The following is a 16,310-nucleotide window of genomic DNA, read 5'->3' on the forward strand; positions in this document are numbered from 1 at the left end:
TAAATATATGAAGTTATAACTAAAGAGTTACACTTCCATGTTCTTGAAATCTTAAAGTTAATTTTTAGTTTCAAGAAGTATGAGATCAAGACTAACTTGTAATACTTGACCATTTAAACCAATAAACATAAAATTAAAGTGCATAATATGAAGTAATAAACTTAAATAAACAAGTTAATAAGTTCATGGGTTTCATACTTTTAAAGATTCAAGCCTAAGTCTTGATCTTTAGAAAGTAAACTTTAAGTTTACTTCATGAACTTCAAGTATGGTTTTAACTCATGAACTTTAATCTTTTAAAACAATAAAGGTAGAATCATAAACTAGTAAGTTTATGTTCTTGTATGTCTTGTAAGAACAAGTTGATATGAAGAATCAAACTAACAAGTTTGATTCTTAGTAACAAGTAAGTAACAACAACAAGTAAGTAAATAATTATCGGGACAAGTAACAACAAACAAAGAATGATGATGATGAAGGTGTTTGGTATTCGGTTTTTAGATGAAGAAAAAGAGAGGAAAAGCGTTCATATTACTTACAAGTATTTGAGAGAAAAAGAGAGAAAAAGAAGTAAGTTTGATGTGTGTGTGTAAAGTGAAAATGGAACAAATGAAGTATACAAGTGATAAGTAAATAAAAAAAAAAAAAATTGAACACTCCCTCTCCATCATAAAAGTCGACGGTTTGCATCAAGGAAAAGGGGAGGGAAGTGTCCACAAGGTTAAGCATGTAATTGGCTTTAAAAGTTGGTTAATAGGGTGCATGGTGTTGGAAGATGGTGTAACCTTACAAGTAACTAGATTCTTTCACATAACTAATATAGTTTAAACTCTTAATGGACTACTTACATGTGAGTTGGGCTAAAGAGTCCATAAAAGATTTAGGGTGGGCTTTTAAGTCCAATAACACTAATAAAAGCCCAAGTTCCATCAATTAACAAATTAATCCAATTAAAGCCCAAGTAATTAACTAGTAACCTTAGTTAATTAAAATAATTAATAAAATTAATCATGAATGTAAATAATATCTGAAAATATTATTCGTATAATGTACGTGTGTCACAGAGACGTTTCGGGCATTTAAAGTCAAGTATGATAAATCATGGTAACAAGTAAATGTATAACAATACATTCGTTTAATCACAAGTATTAATAATAAATATTAATAAGTAAACGTTGGAAAATCCAGGGTCGTTACACTTAGCGTCGAAAAACTTAAAACTAAAAGTTGCGACTAAAGTTCTAAAGGTATTAAAACTTAAAAGGAATTCTATACAGAAAACGGCAATTACTTAAAAGGCACTAAAATCTTAAAACAGCGTCGCAAAATTCTAAAGCACCTAAATCTTAATCTAAAGAAAAAGTACTTAAGAGATTTTACGGCAAAGCCTAAAAATCTTGAAATATAAAATAACTACGGCAAAAACTAAGTTTAAAAGTAATTAAAAGTGATAAATATACAAATTACGAATTTAACGATAAAAAAAATACAAAATATAAAAATAAAACTAAAGTTATAAAAATACAATTTTATAAAAATATTATTTTTATTTTATAAAAATATTATTCTATCTATTTAATAATAATATTTAAACTTAATATTACAAATTATAAATTAAAACTAGATATAAATATATATTAATTAATTAAAAACCCTAATTAGGTTTAATAATAATAATTATAATTAATTAAAACCCTAAATTCGTAATTAATGCAGTCCAAGGTTCAGCCTGTCAGACAGACTCCGCGACTGCGGTTTGTTTATGCCAGAGAGCCTCCGCGACTTCGGAGTAATGCAGGCTCAGAATGCTTGCAGGTTCAAAAATGCAGTTTCAGTTTTTGATATATATTTTTTTTTTACTTTTTTTAATATATATATATATATATATATATATATATATATATATATATATATATATATATATATATATATATATATATATATATATATATATATTTTCAAACTTATATTTTTACAAATATAGATTAAAAATATAGCGCTTCGCCGAGTCCCCGGCAGCGGCGCCAAAAACTTGATGTGCGAGCGGAGGTGTATGAAATACTATTATTTTTATTACGGAATACGATACAAATTACACAAGTTTTATTATTTTTATTTACAGACGGGATATACCTAAACTCTTCTACAACACTATAGGCAGTGTACCTAATCGTAGAGTATATAGTTTTTAGTAAGTCCGGTTCGTTCCACAGGGAGACAGCTTATTTTACACTATATTTTTATATAACTATATTTGTACAAAATATAAATATATATATATATATTACAACTATTATTATTATAAAAGGGGGTTTTACCGTTTAATGACTGGTTTGTTAATTTTATATTTTAAGGTTAAAGATAAATGACGATAATTAAAGTGCATAAAATAAATAACAATATTTAAATGACGATATATAAAATTGCGATGAAATAAAATATGAAATAAAATAATTATGCTTATTTAAACTTCCGTAATCATGATGTTTGACGTTTTGATTTTAATTTATTACCCCGGGTTAATTGTCTTTTGTCCTGAATTTATTTGATACCTATCTGGTTTTTGCCCATAATAGTCCATCGGTCATAATTATAAAATGCTCGTCAAATTAACCTTATACCAGAAGTCAAATATTCCAACTAATTACGGATTCAGACTGTAACAAGGTTTTAATACTTTGTTAATAATTACACCAGGTTATCGACTGCATGTAATCCAAGATTTTAATACTTTGTTAACAATTACACCAATTACCCTTGAATGTAATCCACCCCTGTTTTAATGAGTCCATTGACTATTAATCCATCCACGTGTCCGGTCAAATGAACAATTATTCGTATTTATAAATATCCCGCTCACCGTACCCAGTCAAGCGTATGTGGTTATATATAAATTATAAATCTCTATATTAAATTAACGAGATATCATTTAGTTAATATAAAGTCCATTAATAGCCCATAGTCCAATTTCCACAAGTGTCGGTCATTTGTCCAAACCCCAATTATGGTCCAAAGCCCAATAACCCCGTCTTTAATATTTAGTCCAACATCACGATTACTTCGGCTTAAACAAGCATAATAATAACTTAAATACGGGACATTAATTTAAAAAGGAAGAACATAGCTTACAGTGGTAATTAATCGTGTAGTGTTACACGGACAGAACTCTGACTTTAAAACCCGTAAAATAACCTTTACATTACCCAAACTATATATATATATATATATATATATATATATATATATATATATATGTGTGTGTGTGTGTGTGTGTGTGTGTGTGTGTGTGTGTGTATTATTTATATATTACAGAGGGAGTAGAGAGATTGATATGGTGCAATGGATTCGACAGAAGCTCGTGCCTTTTATAGGCAAATTCTGATTTTGACTGCTCCGCGATCGTGGAGGTTTTACCCTCTACAGCTCCGCGATCGTGGAGGTACGCCTTCCAGCTCACTAACATTTTTAAAACGTGGGCTGCTGTATTTTTATAATATATAATATAATATATATAATATATATATATATAATTTTATATAATTATATATATTATATTATATTCTTGTGCATAGTTGACTTGTAATTTTTAGGTCCGTTGACTCGCTCGTTGATTCTCGGTTTATGTCTCGGTTCCGGATTTTCGAACGTCTTTTCGTATGCTTAGATATCTTGTACTTTGCGTTCTTCAACTTGTACTTTTATCAATATTTAGACGTTGATCATCAATAAATTGAACTACTTGGAGTTTAACTTGTACGTTTGAGCATTTTGGACGTTTTCGTCTTCAAATCCTCATTTTCGTCTTCCGTCTTAGCACTTATTTAATATAAACGATTACAACTTAAAAATAGAACAATTACAACTAAAAACTTTACATACTGGAAGGATATTGTGACTAAATATATGATCATTTGGAGCACTATCAACTATGATTTATATAATTGACAATTACTCTTGCTTATGTTTAATTTAAGATCCACCGTTGCTTATGCTTATTAATTAATTTGAATACAAGTTCGTTAGTTAAATTAACGACAGTTAATGAAATTGATAGACTATTCTAGGTTATTGAAAGATAATTTTAGATATTGTTAGATTGCATTCGGGATACTGGTGTAATTAAACAATAGTGATTGAATTGACTAACTAGCTAGAGTAATTGTGAGGTTAAAAAGAGACAATTAATTAACCTGAAATTGAATTATAGTTTGAGTAATTGATTGTTTGTTTTATTAATTTGTTTTATTACACTTTCATAATAATATTGGTAGTTTACGTACGGAAGCCAGCCTAGATTGTTAATAGGTGAATTGATTGGTAAACTAGGATAACGACAGTTACACTTAGGGATCTAGTTAAGAAATTGTGAGAATTAACAGATAATTGCAATGTCACCATGAAATCAGTTATTATAACGATTTAAATTAAAACAGTCCATATCCTTGAGAACTGATTCTAACGGGATACCCTATATAGTGTTGTTTAAGTGAATACGTGAGCTAATTTCTATTACTTATATTATCAATTATCAATTCACCAGAGAAGGGCTGAAATACGCTTGTGCGGATGGATTCCGCACATTTGTTGGTGACAGATCCTTGAGGTCAGCTTGTTGTGAGCATATGGGTAATTTTTTGTTTTCTCACTAATTTTTGTGGTCGGATATTTCCATGTGTTGAGATATTTTGGTTAGTAAAGTCGCTAGTCGGTCCAGGACCTATTAGGGACTAATCAGCCAAGTCGGATACCAGTCACACGTTGACCAAGTTCGACTCAGTTGGACTTTTTGACAAATCTGACCAAATAAGTCGGAGACTAGTCAGACTAGCTCAAAATCCGAACTAGTAGTCGGGTCACTTTTACAAACGTGGCGTTAAAACATGTAGATACTAGAGTTGGTGTGCTGGTTGATTGTTATCTTGTTTATATATGCCCGATTGTGGTTTAGATCAGAGCTTTTCTAAAACAGTTGTTAAACTTTTTGTTTGATTTGCAGGATTGACGATCCTAAATGTCTCATCGAACTTAATTTGAATCTTAATGAACTTAATTGTAGTTGTTAACAGTTTTGTCTTAGTTACTAGAAGATGTGTTATATTCTTCACTGGCTAGGATCGAATGGTACTTTGTGTATCCGTATTAGTTATATCCTGTTTCCATACAGAAAGTTGTATATATATGGGAGTCATTTTTTGTTGTTAGGATCCAATGGTAGTTTGTGCATCCGAACATTATTAAACTGAAAACATCCATGTTTAATTATACCCAATTCATTTTTTGTTTCATCAAAGTCTTGTATTATACTAAACCCAATATCCATTACACTTACGTTTACAAGTAAGATGAATAGAAACAATAAATAAACTTAAATTATAAATGGAAAGTAATGAGGGAACTATTCACAACATGTCACTAAGCAAGTCACTATATTTTGTTTACTAGCCAAAGAAAGCTAAAATCTTAAACATCCCATGCACAACCAATAACACTAACCGAAAATGAGATGGTACCCATACTAAGTTTTAGACTTCACTGTTATTTACACCATCTACATAACCAAAAATTATATATGATGCCCCTCAACAAAAGAACATCACACTCTTCACATTCTCGTGGATGGGAAGAAGCGGGCCATCCCAAACTCCTGATTCCACGTAGAAACAAGCCGGGCTGCAGCCAAATGTAAGTGCATAGTACACGGGAGTTACAGCACCAAGTAAATTAACATAAATTAAGGACCACTATTATGATGTAAGATTGTAACATAGGAAGACAAATTGACAACCAATGCTGAATGCGTCTTGAAACAGTTGAAATCTTTTTTGTAACAATCAATAAATAGGCAAAAATGAAGAAAATATCTAATGAGACTGATTGTGTTACACCTTGCATACCTGACATCTTAGAAGGCAATTAGAATGAATGGTCTGGCAATAATAAGGTTTACAAGAAACTTGAGAAATTATGTGAGTAGTAGTTGAATTACGTGTAGCATAGACTGTTGGTGATCATTTGCAAACCGTCAGCAGTGAATTGTTTATAATAATGTGTGGGCCGACTAGTTAAATGTAACAGATGGCTGATAGCACTCTTGGATGGCATTACAGGCCTAAAACATCAACAATCATGTTTTAAGAGGACATGGCAAGCCAATTAATTTAGAATGTTTAAAAGGGTGAAAAGGAAAAATATTACCTTGTGAATTTATCCTCCTCTTTAGACAACACATCATCCGAACTGATTTTATTAACACCATCTCTGTAATACATTGAAAAAACAAATAAATAAAAGGTTAGTTTGTAAAAGGAAAGAACAGAAGTAAGTTGTCACCCACCGGTAAAATATGATTTTCTTAGGTAATTGCTTATTAGATGAACGGAAGAAAGATTTCAACAGCAAAAGCAAAATGAAGCCGAGATGAAGATGCAAAAATGACTACAAGAATCCCCTTATTGAAGAATAAACCAATACCTGCTTGTGAAATTAAGGAACCTTAACATAATCATGCCTCCAAAAACTTCTTTCCAGTGATCATCTTTATGGCTTGTGTACAGATCCTGGATAATCTCCTGACTATGTATGTGGTTGGGCAACAACCTGTAAGATAAAATAAAGGAAACAATCTTCAGAAAACATTCATTCATGATACCCAAACAAATGAAAACAAATAAACATTGCCAGAAAAAAGGCAGACCAGGTAAAATGTAGTAACTTATAGTAAGTTTAAACCATGTTTTGCTGAATAAAGATATTCGGTACATGTTAATTCATTTGTTAAAAACCAACACACGTTTTCATTCAATTACTCCGTAAGTGTTTGAGGTTTTGCCCGCTTGAACAATAACAACAACGATAATAATTATTAATAACAAAGGAAATACCAGCTTACGGCGGCTATCGAACAACCAGAATCATCTTCGGCTTTGGGATGAGTATCAAACAAGAAGGTATTCGTCCCCCCACCTAATAACCATGGTCACAAAAAGTTAGCATCGGTCGTAAACAAACGGAATGAAGAGCTACTTTATGACAAACAACTGACCTTTACATTAATTTTGAGAGAAACAAAAAAAAAGTACCTACAGCTAGGATTCATGACCCATGATGGCATAAATCGCCATTAAATAATCCCTAACTTTGTCTCTAATACCCGTTTGATGCCTCCTGTGGAGAAAATGCATATAATCATTAAATCTATTTATTTATATAACTCGTAGTATAAGTAATGCGTACACATACAAAATAAATAAACTATGGCTGATATAACTGAATGATTTAACGTTGAATGGTTCATAAACTGAATCATTCAAACTCTCTTAATAAACTTTGTTATGAAGAAAAATATACATTAATTTTGAGAGAAACAAAAAAAAAGTACCTACAGCTAGGATTCATGACCCATGATGGCATAAAGCGCCATTAAATAATCCCTAACTTTGTCTCTAATACCCATTTGATGCCTCCTGTGGAGAAAATGCATATAATCATTAAATCTATTTATTTATATAACTCGTAGTATAAGTATTGCGTACACATACAAAATAAATACACTATGGCTGATATAACTGAATGATTTAACGTTGAATGGTTCATAAACTGAATCATTCAAACTCTCTTAATAAACTTTGTTATGAAGAAAAATAAGCTATTTGATAATCATATTTAATGAACGATTTAATGAACGATATAAATTGGGTAAAATTATGTTCTTAACATCTTACATGAAGAAAATTCACAATACTTGTTTGTTATGTCTTCTGGATATGATTTGAAGAGGATATTACAGAAAATTTAAGTGCTTAATGGTTAAGAGAGTGTTTCAACTTTTTGAATGGTTCACAATGCTGAACCATTGAGCATCAGGTCATTCAGAGGTAAAAAACCAGCGCGCACAATACTGAATAGCGTTGAACCATTTAATTAAGAGGTAAACAAACACACTCTTAGAACAATACTGAATAGCGTTGAACCATTTAATTAAGAGGTAAACAAACACACTCTTAGAAAGGTTGATAAAATCAACTAACCATATGAGTCTTTACCTTTGACTTCAGAAAGAATTACAAGTAGCAACTTAAGTCGAGCAAGCTCAGCCCCAGGTGTAACATTTGCTAATTGTCTTTTACACCAACAGAAGTTCCTCAAGATCTTTCTCGATATTGTTCGGTGGGAAATAACTCACAGGAATAAGAGTTTTAAGATTGAACCGCTTCCAGAATAACTTGATCATGAACTAGTATGAAAATTGTAAGAAACAAACCAGATATACATACCATTCCTATCCTCTGACACTGAGATACAAGTTCATCATAAAAATGATTAACATCATCTTTCAGTCTAGAAAAGTTGATGATGGTCCAATGATCCACAGTACCACCAATAAACACTTTCTGTAAATAGAGGGCGCTTTAGATTCAATTAGGTTATCAATATATTTCAATATAAAAATAAAAGAAAATAAACTAGAACGCATGAACATATTCCACCTCCCCATGAATGGAATCACCTTACGATTAGAACCGCTTTGATGTGATACTCTCTACATCAGGTCACCCTGGTTTTTGAGAATTCGGAATATGTTAAATTGACCATCTTTCATCTTCAAAGTTTTTAAAATTCCGTTGAATTCTTTTCCATTGGTTTTAACCGCATTTTCGTTGCATTCTCTTCATCCAATTGCCCTATATTAAATTTTATTATAGCCAACTTAATTACTCCGTTTGGTTGATTTCAACACAAACTTGAAGATAAAACTTTAGTTTCAAATTCCTAATTGTAAGAGATAGTAGATAAATTGAATGTTGTACTATGATTTATGGTTTAAAAATAAGATTATCTATTATTTTATAAGTTAACAGTAAAATTATAATTTTCATTATTCGAATATTTTATTCAGCACAATTAGTAACTAAATATAGTCATTCTATATCCATACTGTCATACTTAATAAAAAAAAGGTAAACAAAAGTTTGCCAATTTTGCTCCCTGAGGAACAACCACCTCCTATGAGGCATCTGCATGTACCTGAGAGGCCTGTTTTGGGAAGGAGAGACATACATACAATATTAATATTAATGCTAATCATTTCCTTGTCAATTTTAGTGAAAGGTTTGTTCATCAATATTAGGTAAGTAGCACTTTTTGAATATTTTGTTGTTTTTTTACTGTTATTTATTTTGTATTCTTTAATGTCAAAAGTGAAATGAATATGTCTAATACTTGATGTTGGTAAATAAAGTGACTATTGATCCCAATGACATTAACAAATGTTGAAAAAACTTAGTAACTTGTATAGTATTCAGCATTTGAAAATATCATGATTACCTATTATGTGGAAAACTAAGCACGCACATCTAAGCAATTACCTTTTCAATTTAAATAGTTTGGTGTTAAGATCATAAATGACAACAGTCAACCCAGTTTTAATTATTGTTCTTTCAAAAAACATTCTCATATATGCTTCTTGGTTTAAAATTTGTCAGAGATTAAAGAAATCTTATGATCACCGTGACGTTTGTCTCCGAATATGATACGCGTGACCTGAACGAACTTAATACTTAGATGCGATACTCTCTTCATCTGATTGCCATGATTTTTGAGAAGTCGATATATGATAAGTTAAACATCTTTTATCTTTTAAGTTTTTAAATTACCATTGCATTCTTTTCATTGGTTTTAACCGTATTTTATAACATGCAGGTGCCGTGAAATAGTTTAGAGGTCAGTTTCTAGAGTCGCTGACTGCAATTACCTGCACCTGGTGTACAACTTCATAAAGGTCATCATTATCAGGCTATAAAAGCCACACAGATTGATGTAAATCTCAACCTAGGTACGTATGCGTTAATAGTTCTACTAACCATGTTAGGTACTCGTTTTTAAAGTTTAAGGTAATAATATGTTATTCACTTATCTCTTTGCGGATATCAAAAAATTTTCCGACTTACAAACCAATGTGGATGTCTCATTTTGTTGAAGATTTATTTGTCAACAAATATAAAAAAAACTCTCTCCTCATGGACATGGGAAGATAAAACATTAACTTGATTTATATGTTCATGAGAATAAAGTGTTTTATTTATATTTTTGTTAACATATAAATTTTGAACAAAATGAGACACCCACATTTGTTTGTAGTTCGAAAAATTTTTGATATCTAGAAAAAAAAAGGTGAATAACATATTATTACCTTAAACTTATAAAAGAAAAGTACATAACATGGGTAACAGAACTATTATCACATAGGTACTTAAATTGAGAGTTACACCACCCGGTGTGGCTTTTATAGCCTGATAATGGCCTCTATAAAGTTGTACACCACGACTCAGGTCATTACAGCCATCGTCCTTAGAGATTGACCTCTCAACTATTTCACTCCACTTGCATGTTATAAAATACAGTTCAAACCAATGGAAAAGAATGCAACGTGAATTCAAAAACTTAGAAGACAAAAGATAATTAACTTATCATAATCCGACTTCTCAAAAACTAGGGCAACTGGATTAAAAAATTATCGCATCATAGTAATAGGTTCGTTTGTTCAAGTCACGCATATCATATTTGGAGACAAACGTCACGATGACCGTAAGTTTTTTTTCATCCCTGACAAATTTTAACCCAAGAAGCATATATGAGAATGTTTACTGACAAGACACTAATTAAAATTTGTTACTGTTGTCGTATATGATACTAACAACAAACTGTTTAGAATGAAAAAGTAATTGCTTAGATGTACATTCTCCATTTTTCCCCTATCATAGGTAATCATGATTTTCTTAAATGCTAAAATACAATATAAGTTACCAAAATTTAGTATTAGACATATTCATTTCATTTTATGACATTAATGAATACAAAATAAATAACAAAATCGAAAACAGCAAAATATTTAAAAAGTGCTACTTAGAACAAACTTTTCACCGAAAGTGACAATAAAATGATTAGCATCCCAAAACCAAACCTCTCAAGAAAAAGCAGATTTCTCTTAGGAGGACGTTGCCCTCAGGAAACAAAGTTGTCAAATTTATGGGTTGTTTACCTTTTTTTATTAAGTTCCGTATGAACAAAGATGAGAGTACGTATATAGAATAACTATATGCAGTAATGAGTAAATGAATGATTCAACTTACTAATCGTGTTAAAAAAAAAAATTCTAAAATGTGAAAATTACAATTTTACTCTTAACTTATAAAAATAGATAATCTTATTTTTTAAAACATTAATCATAATAAAACATTCAATTTATTTACTCTCTCTTACAATTAAGAATTTAAAACTAAACTTTTAGCTGCAAGTTTAAATAAAATAGAAACAAGATAAAATCGTATAAGTTTAAGTTGAAAGCAACCACAAACATAAATACCGGAGTAATTAATTTGGATATAATAAATTTCAATCACCTAACCTTCTTGCTTCTTCCGTACCAAAATCCGAAGAACATCCTAAATAGCCAAAATCCATTTCTTCTTTTTCTCCAATTCCACATTTCTTTAATTTCATTAAAATTAAAACATAAACAATAAGAGCAACAAAAAACTGGTAAGGGCCTTCACATTAAATATTAAATGTATATATATACTGATATACATGTACATATTTTCCTTACACTAAAACATAAACATCAGGTGAACAGAAATTGGAGATGACGTCATGCCGACGTCACATTGCCTTCATCATCCTATTAAAATACAAACTACTCCATATATTAAATTAAAATACAAACTATAAGGTTGCTGTTAACGGTTACTACTTGAGGGCAGCCCAACCTTTAGCCCTCCTGGACACCAACGGCAGCAGTTAGTCCAGGGGTTAGTCCAGCCTTTAGTCCTCCTTCTCGTCTTTCTTTTAGTCCTTTTGTGAAATATTTGTGGACGAAGAAATATGTTTGGTACTTTTTGCTTCATTTAATTAATTAATTAATTAATATAGTGAGTCCCAATTTATTATGTTTATATGTTTGGTACTTTTTGCTTTATTTAATTAATTAATTAATATATTGAGTCCCAATTTATTATGTTTATATGTTTGGTACTTTTTGCTTTATTTAATTAATTAATTAATATAGTGAGTCCCAATTTATTTGAAGAAGTATGTTATTATTGGTAGAGTTTAGTCCCGGAAAGGAATGAGTGTCACCACTCTGAGCACTCTAAAAAAAAAAAGTAAACAACAAAAAAAACAGATCTAGCGGTTCAACCTGAAGTAGACAAAAAAAAAACTAATAAAAAATACATATCTAAACTAAAAAAATAAACAAACAAAAAAGCAGATCTAGCGACAGTTCGACCTTAAAATGTGGCGGTTAGACCGGAAAAGTGGTCAGCACAAACAATTCGACTTGAACGGAGAAGAGCTGCAGCGGTTGATAACTCAGACAGCGATTTGAAGGGAAAAATGGAAGATTGTTGGCAACGGCAGCGTCGTAGTGGTGAGGGAGTGGAAAGTTTCTTTTAGGCTTAGGAGAGTGTGTTTTTTGTGTTAGTTGTATTTCATTCGGAGTTCAAGGAAAGAAATAAGTGATAAGAGATACTGGACCATACTGTGATATACTAAAGAAAAAAACAGCCCAGCCCAGCCCAGTGGAGTTCACAATTCATTTGGGCTCCTGATTGAAATAATTACACGTCGCGTTTGTAAATACAAATATCCAACTTTTTTAATTGACAAAATTCTCAAATTCGTCCCTCTGTTTGTTCCATTTCTTTTTTTAGTCCCTCTCATACAAACTCGTTTTTAACAGTCCTTAAATGCCATTTTCAATCCCAATTTAGTCCCTGTTGTTAGTAAGTGTAAACGTCCGTTAAGTTAATGAATCATATGTTATTCACGTGACCTGTTTTAAAACATAAAAACATATCTAAGGTTAGGTCAAGATTTTGATAGAACCCTAATTCAGTTTTGTTTCTCACGACCTGCACCAAAACAAAATTTGACCCAACTGAACCAATGGTTGTGTATTGTGTTTGTGGAAGTTCGTCCGTTATTCGTATTTCAAAGACATCAAAGAATCCAGGTCGTAGAATCCAGGTCGTAGGTTCTTTTGTTGTGCTCGAACTGTACGCATTTTCAGTAATTTTTTTTATTTTCTTTTTGTAGACTTAAATTAGAGATATAATTGACAAGATAATTGATATGCTACATGAAGGTAAGAATTGCGGTTTCATTTGATGGGTGGATCCTCCAATTGAAGATGTATTAATTGAAAAGATGCTTAATTGCAAAGATGGAAGAATTTTATATTTTTCAGTTGTTTTTTTTGTTTGTTTGTTATTGGTATTTCAATTAGATAGTATTTTTATTTATTTATTTGTAATGTGATAGATTGAAGAAGACAATGAAAATGTATTTGGATTGCAATTTGAGCATTGTATATGATGTTGTAACTTTGTAATTTGATTAAGTTTATATACAATGGCAGTAATTTGATTCAGTTTCTAACTTTGTAATTTGAGCATTAGACTTGTTGGCTTTGAATATGACTATTTTTTGGTAGTGACGTCCATTAGACTCAAAAGTCACCATGGTCAAATGTTTTGGTAGTGAAGTCCACTTGCAAATGGTCATAATTGGTAATGGTCATATTAACAGAATTGGTAATGGTCATATTTGTATCCAATTTTGGTAATGGTCATATTTGTATCCAGTTTTAGTAATGGTCTTTTGAAACAGTTGAAGTATGTTAACCACTTGCAAAATAGTCTTTAAATAAGCATAAAAAAAAAATACCAAACTAGTTTCATCATAATACCAAAATAGTTGAATAATAAGCATAAAAAAACACCAATTACATAAGTTTATAATACCAAAAACAGATTCATAAGTTCATAATACCAAAAACATAATCATAAGTTCATAATACCAAAAACAGATTCACAAGTTCATAATACCAAAAACAGATTCATAAGTTCATAATACCAAAAACAGATTCATAGTTTGAAAAGTTGCCAAATAGTTGAAAAACACCAAAATCATGGAACTGCAACAAATCCACTAGCATTTCTTTTCACTGGTATCTTTTGTCTCTGTTGACTAGTTTGACCACCACCTTGACTCCAGCTTTGACCACCACCTTGACTCCAACTTTGACCACCGCCTTGACTTCAGCTTTGACTAGTTTGACCACCGCCTTGACTTCAGCCTTGACCACCACCTTGACTCCAGCTTTGACTAGGTTGACCACCACCTCTTCCACCACCTGTTTGACCACCACCTCTTCCACCACATGTTTGACCACCACCTCTTCCATCACATGTTTGACCACCACCTCTTCCACCACTAGTTTGACCACCACCAGTTTTACAACCCTTTGCATTGTGACCTAATTGACCACATTTACCACAAGTTTTTCTTTTACCAGTCCCTGGTAGTTTTCCATCATTTACCATTGGTTGTGACAATTCATCAGCACTTTTCTTTCTTTTCTTTTTAGGCTTGCCAACTTGATTTTTGATATGGTGGTAGAAGGTTAGTTGGACAATCACTTTGTAGCCATGATATAGGGTCAGATATAGGTTCCACCTTGAATGAATACACTTGTTTCCATGTTTCTAACTTATAAACAGGATGAACCCTATCTTCAGGAATCCCAACATCCTGAGAATTTAATGAGACGTCCCAAAGACAAGCAGCTACATGCTTACAAGGAAAGCCATTCAACTCCCACTTCCTACAAGTATACGTTCTTAGCCTAACATCAACTATTTGTTGCTCTAAAAATGCATTTCTCACTTGGTATATGTCTCCACCATTCCAAAAGGCTTGATAATTATTTGCAGCTTTTTTAATAGCCTCAAATATTTTCTTAGCATTAGGTGTTATAATTCCATCAGATTTGTCAATACACTTTTGAACTGTCACAATTCTTTTCATAAGGTATTCCCTAACATATTCTAGACAGGTGATGATTGGTTTGTCCCTTCCATCCACCAATTTACTGTTAAAAACCTCACATATATTATTCAACAACATATCACATTTTTACATGCCAGTAAAGTGAGCCCTACTCTAATGATGTGGTGCAATATCCTTCAAGTAATTGTATGCACCTTCACTTTTCCTTCTAAGTTCATCCATTGTAGCATCATATTCAGCTATAGTTGTCCTGGTTGCACATTTCCATACCAAGTCCTTTATTACACCCTCTTTGTACGATCCTCTCATGTTTTCATAGATATGCCTGACACAAAATCTATGCTCAGCACTAGGATAAACTTTAGCCAAAGCTGGTAAGAGACCCTACATAATATCAAGAACATGAAAAATATTAGATATAGGATAGTAACTGAAATTGAACATTTAAAGTGTGTTTTAAATATTTACCTTTTGCCTATCAGAAATGAAGGTAAAGTTACTCCTTGAATCCAAATTCAAATCATCACCAATGCATTCCAAAAATCATTTCCAAGAATTTGTGCATTCAGCTTCCACAACTGCATATGCTAAAGGATATATTCCATTGTTAGGATCAACTCCAACAGCTGACAAAAGTTGACATGTATAAGGACCTTTTAGAAATGCACCATCAAGCCCTAAAATCTCTCTTTGACAAGCCCTAAATCCTTCTTTAAGGAGACCCAAACAAATGTAAGCTCTTTTAAACACCCTACTATCTGAGTTGAAATTAGGTTCATGATGAACTTGAATTCTGGTTGTTGTATTGGGATTTCTCTTTTGCAACTCCAAACAATAATCTCTAAGCTTTAAATATTGTTTCATATAATCACCAACTATAACATTCTTTGCCTTAGCCTTTGCCCTATAAACAGTGCTTTTCTTGATTCCTAACTCACACTTTTTAGACATAATATCTTGAATTGCAGCTACTTTGAGATCAGGATCTGTAACTATTGTATCACCAATTTGTTTGGACAGAAAAGTAGATGTGCATTGTCTAAGTTCCTTTTTTTGTTGACAGGTATGAATTTCATCTAGGGTCTCTACTAACCATGTATCCACATTCTTACCCTTGAAAACTAGTAAAGTCCATGGGAAAATTGGCTCATTTTCATCATTTACCCCTAATTCAAAACATTTAACCCTTATCCTTACCTTATCATTCTTCAGCTGATGCAAGTCCCTTCTAGTTTCAATTGAATGCATTCTTACCCTTTTTTTTTAACTTGTGTTGCTGTTGAAAATTGTTGACCAACATAAAACTTGTGCAACTGAATGTGATTTGGGTTTTGTTGATTGCTTGATCTTATGTGTTTCAACCTTAACTTCCTTCTCATGTCAACTGCATCTGACTCATTACCACTTTCAAATTCCTCAAAGTTCAAGCCTATGTTATCTTCACTTTCTATAATATTATC

The 16,310-nt window shown here is 31.6% G+C and overlaps 2 protein-coding genes and 1 long non-coding RNA gene across 5 annotated transcripts; all 3 read right to left on the minus strand.

The window, feature by feature from the left end:
* Positions 1–5,391: 5,391 nt before the first annotated feature.
* Positions 5,392–6,988, minus strand: LOC139844658 (protein argonaute 5-like). 2 transcript variants are annotated; one of them, XR_011758051.1, is made up of 5 exons: positions 6,882–6,988; positions 6,472–6,597; positions 6,196–6,258; positions 5,895–6,109; positions 5,392–5,670 (listed from the first exon to the last, which is right to left on the minus strand). XR_011758051.1 is itself a non-coding variant. In XM_071834887.1 (5 exons), exons 2-5 carry the CDS (start codon positions 6,504–6,506, stop codon positions 5,580–5,582), a joined length of 312 nt encoding a protein of 103 aa, XP_071690988.1. In that variant the 5' UTR covers positions 6,507–6,597; positions 6,882–6,988; the 3' UTR covers positions 5,392–5,579. The 2 variants fall into 2 exon arrangements, 1 of the variants encoding a protein (XP_071690988.1); XM_071834887.1 differs by having other exon boundaries at positions 5,987–6,109.
* Positions 6,989–7,077: 89 nt separating this feature from the next.
* LOC139844326 (uncharacterized) lies at positions 7,078–12,445 on the minus strand. Of its 2 annotated transcripts, none has more exons than XR_011757909.1 (7): positions 12,287–12,445; positions 11,606–11,677; positions 11,405–11,487; positions 8,507–8,681; positions 8,043–8,390; positions 7,383–7,463; positions 7,078–7,164 (listed from the first exon to the last, which is right to left on the minus strand). It is a non-coding gene; the product is annotated as an uncharacterized lncRNA (long non-coding RNA). The 2 variants fall into 2 exon arrangements; XR_011757908.1 differs by having other exon boundaries at positions 7,379–7,463.
* A 2,558-nt stretch (positions 12,446–15,003) lies between these two features.
* Positions 15,004–16,098, minus strand: LOC139841416 (uncharacterized). The gene is made up of 2 exons (XM_071831633.1): positions 15,430–16,098; positions 15,004–15,234 (listed from the first exon to the last, which is right to left on the minus strand). Exons 1-2 carry the CDS (start codon positions 16,096–16,098, stop codon positions 15,004–15,006), a joined length of 900 nt encoding a protein of 299 aa, XP_071687734.1.
* Between the last annotated feature and the right edge of the window lie 212 nt (positions 16,099–16,310).

This window comes from Rutidosis leptorrhynchoides, chromosome 4 (assembly GCF_046630445.1).
Source record: "Rutidosis leptorrhynchoides isolate AG116_Rl617_1_P2 chromosome 4, CSIRO_AGI_Rlap_v1, whole genome shotgun sequence".
Classification (NCBI taxonomy): Eukaryota; Viridiplantae; Streptophyta; class Magnoliopsida; order Asterales; family Asteraceae; genus Rutidosis; species Rutidosis leptorrhynchoides.